Here is a 19,370-nt window from a genome sequence, read left to right on the forward strand (position 1 = left end):
ACATTATGATTTATGCTATATGTCTCTCTGAAAATTTGTAACTAACTTTCAATATGTCTCTGTACTCAACATGCATGTGGTGATCTAGTCCATCCATCTCGTGGACCACACCGATCAACAAAAAATGCGTAGCAGTCCTCATAACATGTCATAAATGCCACGAGTCAAGAGTTGTGGTGCCTTCCAGCTAAAAAGATATTTTCATCTCCCAACTGCATGGACCCCACCGTATTGATGGTTGTATGGATCAGTTTAAATTACTATACCGTAAAGAATCCATTTCGGGTGCCTAAAATGGAACATATGTAGGCAATCACATAGGAGGAGAATCTTATATGCGATCCTACTTGTATGTTATCCTTCTCTTTCCCAAGAGCGGATTAGCTGTTACCGGGTAATAGCATAGTGGGTGTTACCCTTACTGTATAGGGCCCACCTTCCTGAATTTGTTTCATATACATGCTTATTATTATTATTATTATTATTATTATTTTCGGATCATTTAAGGACGTTTTCCTCGAACTTAAGCAGATCCAAATCTTCGTGTGGACCATATTATTGGAAGAAGTGGTTAATAACCATTGAAATCCTTTTGTAGGCCACTAAAGTTTTGGATCAAGTTAATCTTTGTAATTTCCTTTCATCCAGTTGTGGTTGACCTTACCAATAGGTTGGATGACAAATAAACATTATGGATCTACTTAAGCGGGCCTTGGGAAGTTTTTAATGGTGAATGTTCAATCATCATTGTTTCTTGTGGTGTGGTCCATCTGAGATTTGGATGTGCTTAAGTTTTGGGAAGTCAACCTCAAATGTGCTGGAAAAATGAATGGACAAAGTGGATATAGAACATATCATCAAGGTGGGCCCTACGGGGAGGGTAACACCCACTAAGCTGTTACGTGGGTAACACCTAATCCCCGACCCTTTTTCCCTACTTTGAGCATATAATTTTTTATTTTATTTTATTTTATGTTTTTTTGGGGTGTTAGCATGGACATCGAAAAGGAATATGATAATTACCCATTTATTTTGAAGAAAGGCTGTAAAATGGATTGTTAGGATTATTTGATTATTGAGCCTTTTGATTGTGGCCCATCCCTGGCTGGGCCCATGCCTTTCCCGGTAGAAACATGAGGACATTGTGAAGGAAGGTATCCTGCATTGTGAATGTATCCCACCACATTGATGTTATGAAAGCGAAGTTTTGGAGTGTGCTTTCTTTTCTTCTTTCTTCTTCTTCTTTTTTTTTTTGTTTTTTTTCCTTATCCTTCTCGTAAGATTCTTTTTTCTCCCACTTGATGGAAATATAGGCCACACTTTCATTATTTTCCATTCCACGTTATTATTACATTTTCAATTCTCACAGGGATTTCCACTTGTGTCTAGAGAGAGAGAGAGAGAGAGAGATTTCCTTCTTCCTTTCATCTTCTTCTTCCTTCTTCTTCTACTCCATCATCACAAGTGCAGTGTGGTCCACTGGTTTGGACAGCTTACGTCACCCTCTTCCTCTACCACTCTCTCAGCTCCCTCCACCTACAATAGATAAGGGAGAGACCTCTTGATTTAGAAGGTATCAAACTCTTCATTGTAGAAATCTATCCACGTGATCGTGATCACTTCAAGGTAATATCTTAACCATCCATGTTTAGACCATTATTAGAAATCTGACTTATTGCACATGAAATGTTCATAGGAATTGGATCCTTAAAAGTACAAGGTTTCCATTGTGTTTATACCCGAAAGATCCAACACCGGCTCACCCCACCAAGAAAATGAGATGCTCTGAAAATCATGCCAATCCAACCATCAACTGCGCCAACCTGCAAATTTGGAGGCTTATGTTGTCGCCCACTTAATGATTAGATTAGCCTGATCTCTAAGCTGTCCAATTTTTTTATGGTGGACCATCCTTGTGGATGGTTTAGATTACATGCACCGTGATGGTCTGACTCTTATCTAGCGTCCTTGTACCTGATGGCTACATATTTCTCTAATCCCTCCTTATTGAGCGCCACAGATAGAAAAATGATTGTGATAATTCATTTTAATTGATATCACTCTTTGCTCAATTGATATGAATTATATGGGAAAATGATTGTGATCATTCATTTATTCTTTGTTCAATCTTAAATTATTTCAATATATATGAATTGTACATCTAACATGTCCTTAGCTAATACTTATACAACTATATATTGATCTTGATGGGTAACCCTACACAGTAACTTAATTAGTTCTTTTAAAAGCGTTCGTCATGCTAGATGCAAGAACAAGGCAGCTTACGTACACAACACCCATGTGCTAGCAGGACACAAACACATGAAATCTAATCCATTCACAGAAGAGGGAAATGGAGATGCAAATTGAAGTAGAACCATCTTGGCTGCATTGATTGCCTGCCGCTTGTTGCTTAGTCCATTCATGGATGGACCCCACTTGGTTCCCCTCCCACCTAAAAAAAAAAAAAACTACACCCACTGACATAGAATCCTATATGATATTCTCAGTTGAATGTGGACATTAGGTTAATTTTTATCGTTACCCGTTTGTTCGAAGCTTGTTGCTTGGACGGAGAGTTTCATCCGATGCCATATTTAGACAGTTGCCCTAGGGCAACAGATCCGATGATCCACCCACAAAGCCACATGGCCTGTTCAAACAATAGACACTCAAGCATGAGGACAAGCTACAAACAGAAAATGGGCCAACAGGCCTACTATACTAAATTTTAGGGATTTTTCCAATTGACAGCTGCCTTTTGTGCCCACCTGAAACTGGCCCCATCCCCTGAAACTGACAGAGTGGTTAACCCAATACATCATGGTGGGCCCATGAATAACGTTTGTGGTTCAATACACACTGTTTCCTGCCATGTGGCACACTTCAGATCTACCTCAGTTTTTAGCCCACACCCTAAAATGATTTGGTGAAACTGGTGGAATGGGTAGAATTGTCAGAGACATCACTGTGGAGCTAAGTATTATAAGGGGTAGCCACTCAATCTCCACTCCTTGCATACATAAATGATAACGAATCTCTACATATTACTGTGCCACGACTCTAAAGGCCTGAGTGAGGTAAGTATATTATCAATACAATCCAACTGTTTTGCCAACTTATTTTGAAGCATGAGCCCAAAAATGAGGCTGATCCAAAGCTAAGTGTATCACAACAATTGAAACAGCGGAGATAATGACACCCACTGCCGAAACCTACCTAGGCTCACCATGTTGTTTACGAGCCTCATCCATCCATTTTGCCGGCTCGTACTAGAGATTGGGAAAAAATAAGGCAAATCCAAATTTGAAGTTGGCCACACAGCATGAAACAATGGAGAAGGCATGCAATACCTACCGTTGATACCTTCTTGGGTCCATTATTATGTTTATAAGCCATATCCAAAACACTTGAACCCTGTAGTTAGGGCTCACCAAGGTGGAAATAGTAGGGAGGGAAATGCCTACGGCTGAAAGCTTATTGGGTCCATTATTATGTTTATATGCCATCCAAACTGCTTGACCCATGATGTAGGTAGGGCTCACCATGATGCATGTTCAGAAATCCACGTTTCCGATCTATTTTTTCAACTCATGTTACTAGGCCCAAAAAATGAAGTTGATCCAAAACTTAAGTGAGCTACATTAAAGAAAATATTCGAGATTGAATGACCACCGTGGAAATATTCTTTCCCGGGCTCATCATGCTATTTATGTGTCATCCAAACCAGCCATAAGATCATTCTCACCCCCTAAAATCATATGGAGAAAGTGGTGGACCGGGTGGATCTTCCAAAAAGATCACCGTTGGCCTCATGACTATTTCAATCATGGGCGTTCAATACCACTATTTCAAGTAGTGTGACTCACTTTTTTTTTCTTTTTTTTTTTTCAAAAAAAACGAGAGTGGTATATTTCATTTCTGGACAAAAATTACAGATTTTTCAGGTCTTCGTAGGAAAAAAGGACCTACAGAAGACCTATCGTAAAAAAGCCGAGACATTCAGGCTGAAAGAGGCAAAACCAAAAAGGAACACCAAATTAAAGAGACTCAAGGCCTTAATTCTCCCTCTCTCTCATCGATCCAAGGCCAACCTTGTCCAGGAAGAGTAGACCTCTCACCTACTGAGGGAAATCCGCCCTGCTGGAAGTAAAGAAACGAGCTTGGGACACACTTCCTTCATGCACGAGCGCATCATCTGACGCGTTTCCCTCCCTGAACACGTGTCTGAACTCCACCGAGGCGAGATCCCGAAGTCTATTGGATATGGCTCTCCATCCATTCCATTGCCAACCAATGTTTGCTTCCTCATTAAAGACCTTAATCACCAAATTTGAATCTAACTCCACCACAATTTTGGAAAAACCTTTTTCCAAACACTGAAGAAGCCCATCATGAGCCGCTCGAACCTCAGCTCCTATATTCGACATCACACCATAACCAGAAGAGAAACCAAATATGAATTCACCCTTCTCATTTCTACATACACCGCCACCCCTAGCCAAGCCCAGATTTCCCCTAGAGGACCCGTCAACATTAACTTTCACCCAACCGACAGGGGGTTTCTGCCATAAGACCACAGACTGCTACGTTGGATGTAGCTGCACATACCTCCTTTTGATATCTTCATTCCTGCTGGTGGTCAGCCACTAAGAGACTTTCGCGATAACTAATTGAGTCTTCATAGCTCTATTGTGACTCACTTGAGTGTTGGATTTGCCTCATAATTAGGCCTACACCCTAAAATGAATTGGCAAATATAGTGGGCCACAAATGTTTTAATATGGGCTGGTATTGTGTCAACAATGGGAGTTTAAGACCATTGTTTCAGGTCGTGTGGTCCACTTCAATGTTGAATTTATCTCTTATTTGTACCCACCTCCTAAAATGAGCTAACAAAAATAGTGAACGGGGTGGATTTCTGAAAAATATCATAGTGGGCCACACGAGTTTTTGGAGCTCCTTGATCACTTGAGTTTTGGATGTTCATCATATTTAGGCCCACCAACTAGAATGAGCTAGAAAAAATGGTGAATGGGATGGATTTTTGAAAAACATCATGATGGAAATAGTGGGCGTTCAATCCTGCTATTGCAAATCACATGTGTCCACTTGAGTGTCGATGTAACGCCCTGAAAATCGGGAGTCGAGCAGGAGCCCAACACCCAAGTTCCAACACATCACTTATGCAACATAGATAATGATGATTTAATGTTGTCCATATTAGTGCATTAAACATGAGTGAGATTATACCAAAACAGCATATCATACTCCAGAGGCAATTGAATTACGCAAGCGGAAGACTGTGATAAGTATATAAAGTATATAAGTGATTTTAGGTCTCCTAAGTATGATCATGTTACCAGGTCAATTTATTACACGTAAGATTCCAAAATATACAAAATGTGTAATGTTATCTAGTCAGCATCCTAGTGATCCCCGTCGATCAGAACATGGGCTACATAGACCCGCCCCATAGCTGCATATAGGAGAACTCCTCCTCATCATCATAAAAGTCCGGCTCCGCTACGTAAGCATCGTCATCATCAGCAACTACGGTGGGAATGAGTAGCTAATTCAGTGGAGCTATAAAGCAAAGGTTAACATGTTATCAATTCAGTCAACCAGTAATGATAAAGCAATATAACACTCATGTCCTAAGTACTTTTGTTAATGCAAGGATGATATGTGATAATGATATATGCCCTCGTCTGCACTCCCTTTGTGACATCATCTCACGATCGCGGTATGCAACATTCCCACTGTGCTCAACACCAACGCCAAAGGCACATGCAATACAGTGTATGTGCGTGATTAGCCAAGTTCATAATTAGGCATATTCATACAGCATGATTGGTAAGCTAAGGTACCTCCCTTATATCATTTCCCAAACAATGATCCATCTAGGGTCGTCAATCCTAGTTAATCACATACGATAGCAGTTCTAGGTCACTACGGAGAGGCTTGTCACCATCAACGCAGGCCTAGTTTATACTCGAGGTTACTATGGAAAGGCTCGTCACCTTAACGTAGTCCTAGTGTATACTCGAGGTCACTATGGGCTTGTCACCTGATCATAGGCCGACGCTTGAATACAGTGTCTCATATCATCGTATTCGGCTCACGAGTTGGTTTGCTCACTGGTCACTACGGGGAGGCTCGTCGCCCCAACGTAGGCCGACAGCTCAACCACGGTGTCCCATACCACTATGTCCGACTCATGAGTCTTAGCGGATCGAGGTACTAAGGTTAAACAGGCTTTTCACTGGTGAGTTTGGTACCTTAAATTTAAACAGTAGCGTCCATACATGGCGAACATATATTGGACAAATCAGGTTACTTGACAAGCTCGACTAGTACGAACGTACGTTGAATTAGTCGACATGGAGCGCATACGCACCCCTCGTGGCCTAACTACTGTCGGTAATCACCGTACGACTTGGATTCATCGGATGTATTCGTCGTGGCTAAAACAACTTGGCCACCGACAGTGAACCATTACCGATTGCCTGGACTACATCGTAGCCCCAATCACACTTCAAGCAATGGCATTCACATGTGATAGTCAAAGACAGCATGTGACAACCAATTTCCGTATCCATCTCGTTTAAGCATTTCAACAAACACGTAGTACACATGTTATCATACATAGGCATTCCATACATAAATCACCTAGTAGCAATATAGATTACATAAAGGAAACTGTAACTATAAATGAGGGAGTTGAGAACCCTATCTTCACACCCTTATTAAATATATCACATAGAGCATATCTCATTCAGGCATTTTATCAAACACTTAGACAACACATATTACAAACATGTAATAAGTTAGTTAAAACACATATTATAGCAAATCCTTCCACATAGGAGTTGCCACACGTACAACCATCATGTGTTCCCAAACATTCATCACAACAAGCACAAATCATAATTCCATATCCATTAAGACATTTCAACAAACACATAGAATCCATTTCAAATAAATATAGTTTACATATATGTGAAATATATGGGAAACATTGTATCTAGGCATACTTGATAGCAATCAAGTCAGACATAAATCATTGCGAACATTGAAAGCCTTGAAAACCATAACCTAAACGTTTATAGTCTGCACCTTACGCCGGTAGACTCGTAACGAACTCAGTTCGAACACTAACTCGTCGTCTACGGCACAAGGACAACCTATAGTATGAAATAGGTTAGTTGTTTTACCTTTTTCTCTACTTGAATCCCTAAAACAGATTAGGGTTAGAATTTCTTACCCAAGAATAGAATCAGAATCGCTGGAATAGTGATACGGTAATGGTGGTTAAGCACGTGGAGTGGCAGAGATAAATCCCAGGAACGATCTCGCACTTTCTCACACACTTTCTCTCTCTTTCCTTCACTCTTTGCTCTCTTCTCTCTCCTAGGGTTGGAAATTCGTATGGCATGAGAGAGAGAGAGGGTTTAAGGCCCTTATATAGACCCAGAACTGATAGGAATGGCCCTAGGGCCATGGTATACTTAGGTTATAGCCAAATAGTGGCTACTTCGATCCAACGGAGCACATTTAGAGGCCCATTTTCTGCGTACAGTTTGGAAAAAGTTCTCTAACAATGGATCTATGTCAGGCTAAGTTTTTAGTTTAATCGGATTTATAGATCGACCATGGCGGACCAGTTTTAGTTCAACGGTCATCGCCACTCAATAAGGGTCATAAGTACACTGTCATGTGTATGAAATTTTCCCTAATCTGAGGATGTATTTGGATTAGATTCTGACGGTATGAAACCTTAGAATTGGCCTGCAAGCGAACGACTCAATTCACTTAAGTTTCAGTTCATTTTCTAACAGAATTCGCGTTTCTCACACACTTCGCTCCGGGCTCAAGTTGTGCATTTCGGGATACTATCTGGACTTGATTTTCGAGGTGGTAGTCAAGTCCAACAAAGCGGTCACAACTATATAGTTTTGAGGTAATCGGACTTTCGACGCGCGGTCCAGGTCCGATACGGAGTTTCAGTGCGCTCCCAAGAGCAACTGGGTTTAGAGATTGATCCTATGTTTCTATGTAATGTAGCGTTAACGGTTCTACTCATTTTGAGTCTTACAAATCGCATTTAAAGTGATTAGTGTCAATTTCACAGGTAATCTAGTTTAGCACTTAGTTAATTCTCGTCTAATTTCTGAAGGATTTGGTCCTTAGTGATTTTTGCCTGAGGTGGTACTTGGGTTTTTGTACGAATTTTTTCAAGACATTATAGTTGATCTACCTCATATTTAGGCTTGCCCATTAAAATGATATAACAAAATGGTGGATTGGGTGGATTTTTCAAAAACATCATAGTGGGCTAGCAGTGTTTCAATAGTAGGAGTTTAATAGCATTTATTCAAGTCATGCGGCCCACTTGAGTGTTGGATTTGTTTGGATCCATCCCCAAAAAAATGAGTTGGCAAAAATGGTGGATGGGTTGGATTTCTCAGAAACATCACCGTGGGCTACTGAGTTTTTAATACTCCTCTATTGTTTCTAAGATGGGTGTTCAATATCACTATTTGAATCCATATGACACTCTTGAGTTTTGAATCTTCATCATATTTGGGCCTATCAACTAGAAAATGAACCAGAAAAACTGGTGGATGGGTTGCATTTCTGAAAAATATCACAGTGGGCCACACAGTTTCAATGACAAACAACAATGTGCATTTAATACCACTATTGTAAGTCATCAGGCACAGTTAAGTGTTGGATCTGACTCATATTTGGTCTCACCCCTTAAAATAAACTGATGAAAATGGTGGATGGGGTGATTTCTTGAAAATAACATGGTGGGCCACATGACTATTTCAGCGAAAATCACAATTTGTTTCAACAGTCAACATTCAATACTCTCTATTCAAGCTACGTTCCCACTTGAGTTTTGGATCTGCCTCATTTTTGTGCCCACCCCCTAAAACCATATGGCAAAACTAGTGGACGGGAAGGATCTTTCAAAAACATCATGGTGGGTCCCATAACTGTTTCGATGGGGTATGCTGGTGTTGTTTCAACGGTGGGCATTTAATAGCCACTATTTACCATGGTCTGGCCCACTCAATTTTTATATCTACCTTATCTTTAGGCTCATACCCTAAATTGATCTGAAAAAACTAGTGAACGGTGTGGATTTCTCTCAAACATCATGATGGGCCCTAACTATTTCAATGGTGGGGGACATTGTTTAAATAGTGGGTGTACAATACCCGCTGTTTCTAACCATATGATCCACTTATCTATTTCATTTTTGGCTCACTCCTTAAAATTATTTAGTAAAACTGGTGGACGACATGGATCCTACTTTTGGTTGAAATCACCAAATTACCATGCCTAAAAATTTAAACGCCTAAACTTTAGAACACTTAAATCACAGTCCCAAAATCAAATTGGTTGAAGAATTCGAGCTACCCATTCATGGACAATGCTTTCTGAACAAGGACAGTTGAAATTTTCCATCTCAACAATTCAAAAATTGTCAATCAATCCTTGAGTAAAATCTTCCAATTGGGCCCATAAGATTAAAAATCTATGTAAGGGTGACAGATCTGATGGGTCTTCCGAAAAGTATTTCTTTGAATCAAACAGGGATGTTGTTCATCGCTTGCAAGGTCATTAGCTGCTCAGCCTGGATAGATTTTGAGTTATGGGGCCTACCTGAATTGATCCTAATTGTGCCAGATGATCCTTTGCCCAAACAGACCATTTGTTCCATTTATACCCGTGTGTTTAAAAACTTAATGCAATGCATTCATCAGACATGTTAAAATTCCCCTGTTCTAGTACTCGACATGCTTGCGGGCGATCCAGTCTGTCCATTCGGTGGACCGCACCTATAAGCAAAAATGTGCAATAGTAATCACAGTAATGTTAGAAATTCTAAGGACATGCTCAGTAGCTTTCATGGAAGGCTTAGTAACACTTGACCCTCCTAGTACAGGAGTTATCCTCGAAGCCTTTCCTTTATCCTTAAAGTTACCCCAGCCGGCAAATGGTGGCTTCTGCGGATGACTTGTTGTTCATGGCTAAGGGAGACTTCGTTGTTGCATTTCCCATTGCCATGACGGTTGTGACATCTGTAATGGAACGGTTGGTTGCTGATTTGTCATTCGGGAAGGTTGTTGCATAGGATGCTGCACCGTTGCTTCTTGTTTTTTTCCCGGACAATCGATTATTGCTATATTGGATTGAATAATATTTGCACCAGTCATTTCAAAAAAGGAATCACGATCAATCCCCATTGCCCCTATTCTGTAAAACTTAAGAAGGCTTTTGTCAATGTTCTCCAGTATGGTGTTCTTGAAAACGACACGATTCTAAGTAGAACGAGATTTAGTACTGTGTCACTTGCAATACACATCCATTTTCAATTCCTCAGCTAATGGGACCTTTAGGTAATCCGGGAGTTTAATAAATTTGACTTCCAATTGGAGGTCAAAGATCTCCTCGGCATTAAAGATGTCGAAGGAGTACTGCCTTGAGGACTTGGGGGCACCTTTTTAGGGGTTAACACCGGTAGAGGTTTTAATATCGGAGCATTACAAGGTCGGACGCTCGTAGGGGCATTTGCCAATTACCTCCGCCATAGCAGCTTCTCAGTCAACTTCATGGTCTTTGCACAGTTGTGTGGGGGTTATTTCCGTCATGTCTAGTTCATAATTCAATTCATGATAAAACATGCCCCATGATGCATTCATACAGTGTTTCTCCTCTTAGAAAATCCACTAGTATTAGGTGGTTCTAATTGACAACTCAAACAAGTCACCAAAATGTATGCCCTTAAACTTCTTGCGAAGCTCAAAGTTCATGTCTTTTAAGGTGAGTCTGGTGAACTCATCTTCGTGAAGGATCACCAAGTACTAATTTTTAGCACTTTTGAAACAACTGATGAATTGCTCGGCCATTTCTACAGGCAATTGGCAAAGTTTAGACAAATGACCATTAAAACCTCTGGCTCGATTCAGGGGAATTGCATATGAAACCTCTCCTCCATATCAAGCCAAGTTTGGATTGAATTGATCAGGAGGTTTATGTACCATGTAAAGGCTGCTCCCATCAAGGAATTCCCAAACAACCTCAATGTCAAGAAATCATAATGCAATACTTGACCACATTGCATGGTGAAGCAACCGATATGCTAAAACGTGGAAGTCTCAACCTTTTTGAAGAATAGGATAAACTCAGGGAACCTAAATCCAGTAGGTAACTCAAAGTATTAATATACCTAGTTAGGATAGGATTTCCTGTACACTAATCAGGCAATTCACCAACTGTTCAGCTGGATGTTGTACTCCTAAATAAATCCTATGTCATCGTCTTGGCTGAGCAGTCGTTGCAGCAACGCAAGGTATGACCTTTGTATCACTTGATCAATGGTCGAGGAGGTGGTGGGATCAGATGTTGCTCCCGGGTATCTCAACCCTCTAGTAGCCTTGTTAAATGGTTGGTGTGATTAGAGGTTGCTCCCCGGTATATCAACCCTCTAGTAGCCTTGCTAAATGGTCAGTGTGATTAGAGGTTGCTCCCCTAGGTTCTTGGCCATCAGGTAGTAATTGTGCAGCGTCGGCCAAGTGGCTAGCTTCTCCCCCGAGATTATCAATGCATACTTGGAGTTACCCCTTAGGTATACATAGGTTTTGGGCAACGAATTTCGATTGGCTGTAAGGTTAGCCATTTTGGTCGTTTCTCCTCGCCACCGATGGTCATGGTATAGGACGACCTTGGAGTTCGGTCTAGCTGACCCTTGTAGGGAGCTTGGTCTGTTGTTCTACTTTCAAATCCAAAGGGAGATTAGGAGCAGGCTAAATATTCATGATGTCAAAAGCCACTCAAAGAAACTTTCGACCGCCCTTTTGAATATCTCTACTTTTATCTAATTGCCCTTTGCGATCTACCTTATGTGTCCTTGCATCTAAAGGAAGCATATGGCAACATCTCTGAAGACTAGTTGAAAAGAGAATCATGAGTCCACGTCGACGGGTTCAATGCAATGTCCTTTGTCTTATGGCTATTCTATAGTGTAAAGGATAGAACTATCCTTTTTTGATTTAGGAGGCATCTTGCTCTATTGAGGAATACTAAAGATAGTATACCATGTCCCATCAAGCATGTCAAAAAATATATTTCTCATAATTCAATCAAATATGAGGCCACATATGTTAACAAAGGCCCGTATTCGATTAAACGTGTGTGGTTAGGTTAGTGCAGGTATGCTAGAGTCATACTCGACTTGAGTTTGATTGAACACTAGTGACCCCAACGCTAGGACATACCAATTAAATTTCATGAATTTGTGGAATTAGGCACCTTCTCATCCACCAATTGCTATAGCAATTAGGCAATTTAAAAGGGTAGGGGTGAATGGATTCTTTTTGACTTGCACTGAGGACTTTTCTCTGAATGGTGATAGTAGGGTTTGTATTTTTTAATAAAACAATGACGGATAGAAAAGATTAAAACTAAAGGCTAACAATGTTGATTTATTAATCTATATGTGAAGCATAGTACAATCATCAAATGAACAATAAAATCAGAGAAACAAAAGATAAATACCTGTGATCGCCTATGTGAATAAAAAATCGAGTTAAATAGTCAACAGGATATAACCGATGGTTTAATCTTCCAAATAAGGAGTCGGTTGATTGGGAATCCAATGATAGGAGGTCGTGAATATTTATAATACTCCTAACTGTACTATAGTGAAGCCACTACATAGTAACGATCTAAGCTAACGTAAACATTAGACGTTCTATAGTGTAGTTGGATAGAAGTGGAGGAATCTCAACTAAGATAAGTAACATTACTCTATGTATGAGAGAATATGTTTGGCATGGGGTCCTGAGTTCTTCATCATGTGCTCCTTATATAGCTCGGGAGGAAGCAAACCCTCACTGGATTTTCTTGTCGATCCAAGATCCTTGGTGATCACAATGCATAGTTGTTCCCTAATCATCCCAGACTTGCGAATGAGGTCTCCAGGGTTACAATACAAAATTGTTTTTAGATCTCCTTACCAGCATGACTATAGAGATCCCAGACATTATGGGATCAATCTCATTATATCCGGATTCCTTACGGTGTCTTTGATTTCTTTGAAAATAAACCATTTCTTGAACTTTCTTAATCGTCACGAGAGCACCAATCGTCTATAGGAGGATCTCTCATTTTTTGCAAGATTATGTAAGATAGCCTTGCCGAGCATATCCAATTTAAGATATTACCGCTATCTTGGTAGGTCTTTATAGAATTGTTGCGCACGCTGCTTCGATCACACATGCCACTTGTATAATGGCTACATGTCATTCGTCACAGTGTTTTATCTACAAACTGGCATACAATTGTGCATCATTCTGCTTTTGGCAGGTGACGTGCCACTAAAGGATATGGGGCAAAAGATATCCTTGGTATGCAACTAGAATTTCGTCCATCATTTAATAAGAAGCATTGACATATGGTAGCATCTTATTGGTATGTGTGGATAGAGCTGTACACGAACCGAGTTAGCTCGGTTAACTTGCTCGACTCGACTTAAAAAAGCTTGATTCAACTAGGTTCGAAACTGAGTTTGAGCGAAGTCAAGCTAATTTTTTGAGCTTAAAATTTTGAGCTTGCCCGAGCTTGACTAGACTCGGATCGAAACCCAACTCGAATCGAACTCAGATCAAACTAGTTCGGTGACTTTGTTATTTTGATATTGATGTTACTCAGCAAGTGTTTGATGAAATGACTCAACGAAGTGTCAGCTCGTGGCAAGGAAGGTATGGATATGAAACAAATACCCTTGTATCTTGATTTTTATGTTGCCTACAGAGTGTTTGATGAAATACCTGTAAATCGATGCTGCTGCTTTACATTCCGTGAGAATTTGAAGGTGCACTCCATGTGTTTAAGAAAATGTTGTAAAGGCTCGATCTTAGCTGAAACTCGGCCTGAACTGGCCCGAGCTGCTAATCGAACCAAGCCAAGCTAGCCAGTTAGGCTTGAGGACCGAGCAGAGTCGAGTTCGAGCTAGGCTCAGCTTGACCGAGTCGTGCTGTGCCAAGCTCGACTCAGTTTGACTCGTGCACACCTCTATGTGTGGACGTGTCAGGGTGGTTGTAAACAAGTGGGCCCCACATTTAGATGACCCCATATTGATGTAGGCCCACCTAATGGATGGTCCACATCAAAGGTCGGCCCATTATGATAAATAACCCACATCCAAAGTGGGTTGCCGTGATAGACAACTCACTTCAAAGGTGGAACTTACATAATGGATGGTCCACATCAAAGGTAGGATCCACATGATGTGCAGTGGACATTCAAGCTAGCCCCACATGATGGACAAAGGTCGGCCCCTAATGATGAATGGCCAATATCCAAGGCGAGCCCTGCATGATTGGCAACCCACATTGAAGGTGGGGCCCACATGATAGGTAGTCCACATCAAAGGTGGGCTCCACATGATGGCTAATTAATAATGGTGGGTCTCACATGATGGATGATCCACATCAAAGCTCAGCCCTAATAATGAGTGGCTCATATCCAAGGTGGACCCCGCATGATGGACAACCCACATCAGAGGTGGGGCTCACATGATTGATGGTCCACATCAAAGGTGGGTTCCACATGATGGGCAGTGGATATTGAAGGTGGGCCCCACATGATGGATGACAAATATCAAAGGTGGGCCCTATAATGAATGGTGCACATTAAGGCCCATTTGGATACCACCAAATAAGCTACCTTTTCTACTTACAACAATAGATAAGTACGTTTGGTTTATGATCAATTATATGTAACATTTTTACTTAATGTTACTTAATCACTTCATCTTAATAAGTAGAAACCAAGTTAAGCTACTTGAGGATTAAGTAGCTTATCTTAAGTAACTTATAATCCAACTGCCCTTAAAGGTCATCCCCTAATGATGAATGGGCCACATCAAAGGTGGGACCCACACAATGAACGGTCTATGTCAAAGGTTGGCCCCACATGATGGACGGTGGATGTGCGGGGACCAAATAGATTTGAGGGATAATTACTTATGATGTTCGAAGCCAAACATGATTTTCTAATTTTTGGCTAATAAGTATGCCGTTTACCAAGCGTACTTATCTACTGAATAAGTAGAAACTAAAATAAGTTGCTTATCTAAAGTTACTTACCATCCAAATGCCCCCTAGATATGCAACATTGTGGCATATATGGGTGCTTGGAGCTAAATCATAGCAATGATTAGTGCATGTGGGATACTTGAATATGGATAATACACGTGGAAATGTGGCATATGCAAGCGTTGAAGCTGAAATATAGCACATGTGGCACATGTGAGGTGCTTGAGGTTGTGTGGTGGCACATGTGGCACAAGACATACATTTGCACATTTGACACATGTGGGCCCTTTGAGAACTTGTGCACGTTGGCACATGTAGGATGCTTTGCACATGTGGGTTACAAGAAAAGATAGAATGGTAGAACATGTGGCACAGTGGCAGGTGTGGGGCACAATGGAGATAGATGGTGCCACATTTGAGTTTAACTCCATTTACCTTCCATAGTGGGAAAATGGCCTCCCTTCAAATGAGTGGATGTGTGAGAATACATTAAAAATAGTTTTCAATAAAGATAGAAAATGGCAAAAGATGTTTCACATAAATTGCAAAAAAAAAAAAAAAAAAAAAAAAACAACTAGAAGTTAGTTTCACAGGATTGTTTTCTTTCCTCTCATTAATCCAAACAAGCCCTTGTGATATTAGTAATAAAAAACATGCAGAATAAGATTTTGTCAAGGTAATCCTGTCAAATCAATACTCGAGAAAATCACCAGCAGTTTCCATAAAAATTAGAATCATCTGCATAGATGGAGACAGCCAATTATATCAACTCACGTGTTGGGCTCTCATTGGCTCATTATATAGTGAAGAATCTAAGATAGATGGAATATGAACAGGCAATAATAGAAGAGGATATGATAGATGGAACATATATAGGCAATGATAGAGGTGGATAATTTTGTATGTGATCTTGAAATCCTTCTCTTTCCCTTATTTTGAACATCTCTAATTTTTTTTTCTTGTGATTTCCCTGTTAGGAACAAGGAATGGCAGAAGCAGTTGTATCCGGCTTTCTTCAACTAGTTATTGAAAAACTAGCATCGCCAATCCTAGAAAAGTGTGAACTGTTATGGGGTTTTCACAAGGAGCTGGAAAATCTAAGAAGCAGGTTATCAACGATACAAGCAGTGCTTGAAGATGCGGAGGAGCAGCCAGTAAAGAGCAAGGCGTTACAGAATTGGCTGGGAAAGCTTAAAGATGTGGTTTATGATGCAGAAGACATATTGGATGAGTTCACAATTGAAGCGGAAGCAGAAGTGGAAGCTAAATGCAGAAAAGTGGAGATTGGTGATTGCATTACGAAGGCATTCAACTTCTTTTCGTCATGTAACCCACTGGTATCCCGTTCAAATATGGTGGATAAGATAAAGGAGATAGAACAGAGATTAGATGCAATTGCTGAGGAGAGGTCTAAATTCCATTTGATAGGGGGAGAACGGGTGTCGGATATTAGAGGCCGAGAACCAACTGACTCATTTGTAATTGAATCAGATGTTTATGGAAGGGGAGAAGATAAAAGAAGGGTAATGGAATTACTGATTAATGAGGATTACATAGAGGATGTTACAGTCATCCCCATAGTCGGTATGGGGGGCCTTGGGAAGACCACACTCTCTCAATTAGCTTACAATGACATGAGCATAGCAACGCATTTTGTACTAAGAATGTGGGTTTGTGTGTCGGATGAGTTCAGTGTCAGTAAGGTAACAAAAGATATCATAGAGTCAGCAACCCATAGCAAATGTGATCTCCAAAGCATGGATCAGCTGCAGCATCGCCTAAGAGAATTGCTGAGGGAGAAGAAGTTTTTACTTGTGTTGGATGATGTGTGGGATGAAAATTCCATGAACTGGGATCGATTGAAACAATTCCTCAGAGGAGGTGCAAGGGGTAGTAAAATCATAGTAACTACCCGTATTGAAAAAGTTGCTATAATCATGGGCACTCTCCCTCCGTACCATTTGCCAAGATTATCAGATGATGATTGTTGGTCTCTGTTCAAGCAGCGGGCATTTGGGCATGGAAGACAAGAACATCCAAACCTTATAATGCTTGGAAAGGAAATTGTGAAGAAGTGTGGGGGCGTCCCTTTGGCGGCGAAGGCACTCGGAAGCTTGATGCACTTCAAAACAGAGGAAAGAGAGTGGTTGTTTGTCAAAGAAAGTGACATTTGGAATCTACCTGAAGAAGAGAATCACATTTTAACTGCTTTGAGGTTGAGTTATTATCATCTTCCACCACATTTGAAGCAATGCTTTGCATACTGCTCAATATTTCCGAAAGATCATATAATCGTGAAGAAGAAGCTAATCCAACTATGGATGGCAGAAGGTTTTATTAAATCATCAAACGGAAGAAAACAAATGGAAGACGTCGGTGGAGAGTGTTTCAATAATCTATTATGGCGGTCCTTCTTTCAGGATGTTGAGAAAAATGAAGATGGGAATATAGTAAGGTGCAAGATGCATGACCTCGTGCATGATCTTGCATGCTCTGTTGCTGGAAATGAATGCTCGATTGTGCAGGTCAAGAATGCAATGAGTATCCCTAACATATCTCGTCGTTTGTTGTTGGAGTGTGGGTATAACATAAGTGTCCTAACAGACCCAGAGCCCTCAAGGAGAGCAAAACATTTGCGAACGCTGCTTGTGCTTGGAAGTCAGTATTTCAGCATTTCTCATAATGTTTTGGTACATTTTATGTTCTTACGTGTGCTAGATTTAAACCATGTGAATGTCACCATGGAGTTGTTGGTTTCAATCAGCAGGTTGAAGCACTTAAGATACCTCGACATGTCTATTACTCAAATACGAGCCCTTCCTGAATCCATTTGCACCCTTTACCATTTGCAAACCTTAAGAATCTTCAGGTGTTGTAATCTTGCAGAGTTACCTAGGGACATGAGCAAAATGACTAGCCTAAGACATCTTGAAATGAGTGGATATAATAAATTGACACATATGCCAGCTAATATAGGACAATTAAAGTTCCTTCAGACCTTGCCAATATTCATAGTTGGTAAGGATAGTGGAAGTGGTATAAGAGAGCTGAAAGGTCTAAACCTTGGAGGAGAATTGACTATTCGAAACCTCGAGAATGTGATGTGTGCAGCAGATGCCCAGGAAGCAAACTTGAAGGATAAGCCAAACCTTCATAGGTTACACTTTTCATGGGGTCAGGATATTGATCTTCAGTTGGAAGGAAATGTCGAGCAAACCCTTGAAGGTCTCCGACCACATCCAAATCTCAAAAGGTTGACTGTGGAAGAGTACATGGGTGTCAGATTTCCGCATTGGATGTGTTCTTCATCACTTCCAAATCTGATTGAAGTTTCAGTGATTAATTGCAGAAGATGCGAACGACTCCCCCTGGTCAGCCGCTCACCATTCATTAAAGTTCTTGTGATACAAGGAATGTATGCTTTGAAATCTATTGACAACCATTTCTCTGGCGGTGATGATGTTACAGAGGGATTTCAGTCACTGAAAGAACTCAGCTTGATAGATATGCCTAATTTACAGGAGTGGTCAGGACTCAATGGAAGAGAAGTACTCCCTCACATTGTCAAATTAACTGTATCGGGATGTCCAAAGTTAACAATGCTTCCATACCTTCCATCTCTAAAAAAATTAGAATTGAAGGATGGTAATGAGATGTTGTTAGGTTTAGTGGCAAACCTATCCTCACTTTCCTCCCTCAAGGTTGAAGGTTTCAAGGAGCTAAGGTCGCTGCCAGATGGGTTGTTTGAAGACCAAACCCATCTCTCGAGTCTATATATTGAGGAATGCCCAAAGCTAGATTCTGTATCTAGGGAGCTTGGAAACCTTGCTGCTCTAGAGACTCTGTATATTTCAGGCTGCAGTATGTTGGTATCTTTGCCAGAGGAGTTACAAAACCTCACCTCTCTCCGTCAGCTGTCGATTATTGAGTGCAATGGTCTAACGTCCTTGAGACTACAAGGCTTGAGCTCTCTTCAACATCTATCAATCGATGGGTGTCAAAGCTTAACGAGTTTGATGGGGGGACTGCAACACCTCACTGCCTTACAATACTTGCTCGTCACTGAATGTCCGGAGCTGGCATATTTACCAGAGGGTATGCAACACCTCACTGCCTTACGATACTTGTACATTAATAATTGTCCGGAGCTGGCATATTTACCAGAGGTTATGCAACACCTTACTTCCCTTCAACACCTCACCATCAAGAGCTGTCAGAAGTTGACATGTTTGCCGGAAGGCGTACGACATGTCA

The 19,370-nt window shown here is 40.8% G+C and overlaps 1 protein-coding gene across 1 annotated transcript; it reads left to right on the plus strand.

Annotated features, from left to right (window-relative positions):
• The first annotated feature begins 1,360 nt into the window (after window positions 1-1,360).
• Window positions 1,361-19,340, plus strand: LOC131226798 (putative disease resistance protein RGA4). Its single transcript, XM_058222524.1, has 3 exons — window positions 1,361-1,626; window positions 16,094-19,195; window positions 19,281-19,340. The coding sequence occupies exons 2-3, from the start codon at window positions 16,103-16,105 to the stop codon at window positions 19,338-19,340; spliced, it is 3,153 nt and encodes a 1,050-aa protein (XP_058078507.1). The 5' UTR covers window positions 1,361-1,626; window positions 16,094-16,102.
• The last annotated feature ends 30 nt before the right edge of the window (window positions 19,341-19,370 follow it).

This window comes from Magnolia sinica, chromosome 15, assembly GCF_029962835.1.
Source record: "Magnolia sinica isolate HGM2019 chromosome 15, MsV1, whole genome shotgun sequence".
Classification (NCBI taxonomy): Eukaryota; Viridiplantae; Streptophyta; class Magnoliopsida; order Magnoliales; family Magnoliaceae; genus Magnolia; species Magnolia sinica.

What these genes read in the sequence shown, in the direction of transcription:
- LOC131226798 (XM_058222524.1), top strand. Translation starts at nt 16,103, where the DNA reads ATGGCAGAAGCAGTTGTATCCGGCTTTCTTCAACTAGTTATTGAAAAA. An exon ending in TCACTGAATGTCCGGAGCTG is followed by an intron (nt 19,196 to 19,280) that starts GCATATTTACCA and finishes CATATTTACCAG; the next exon opens with AGGTTATGCAACACCTTACT.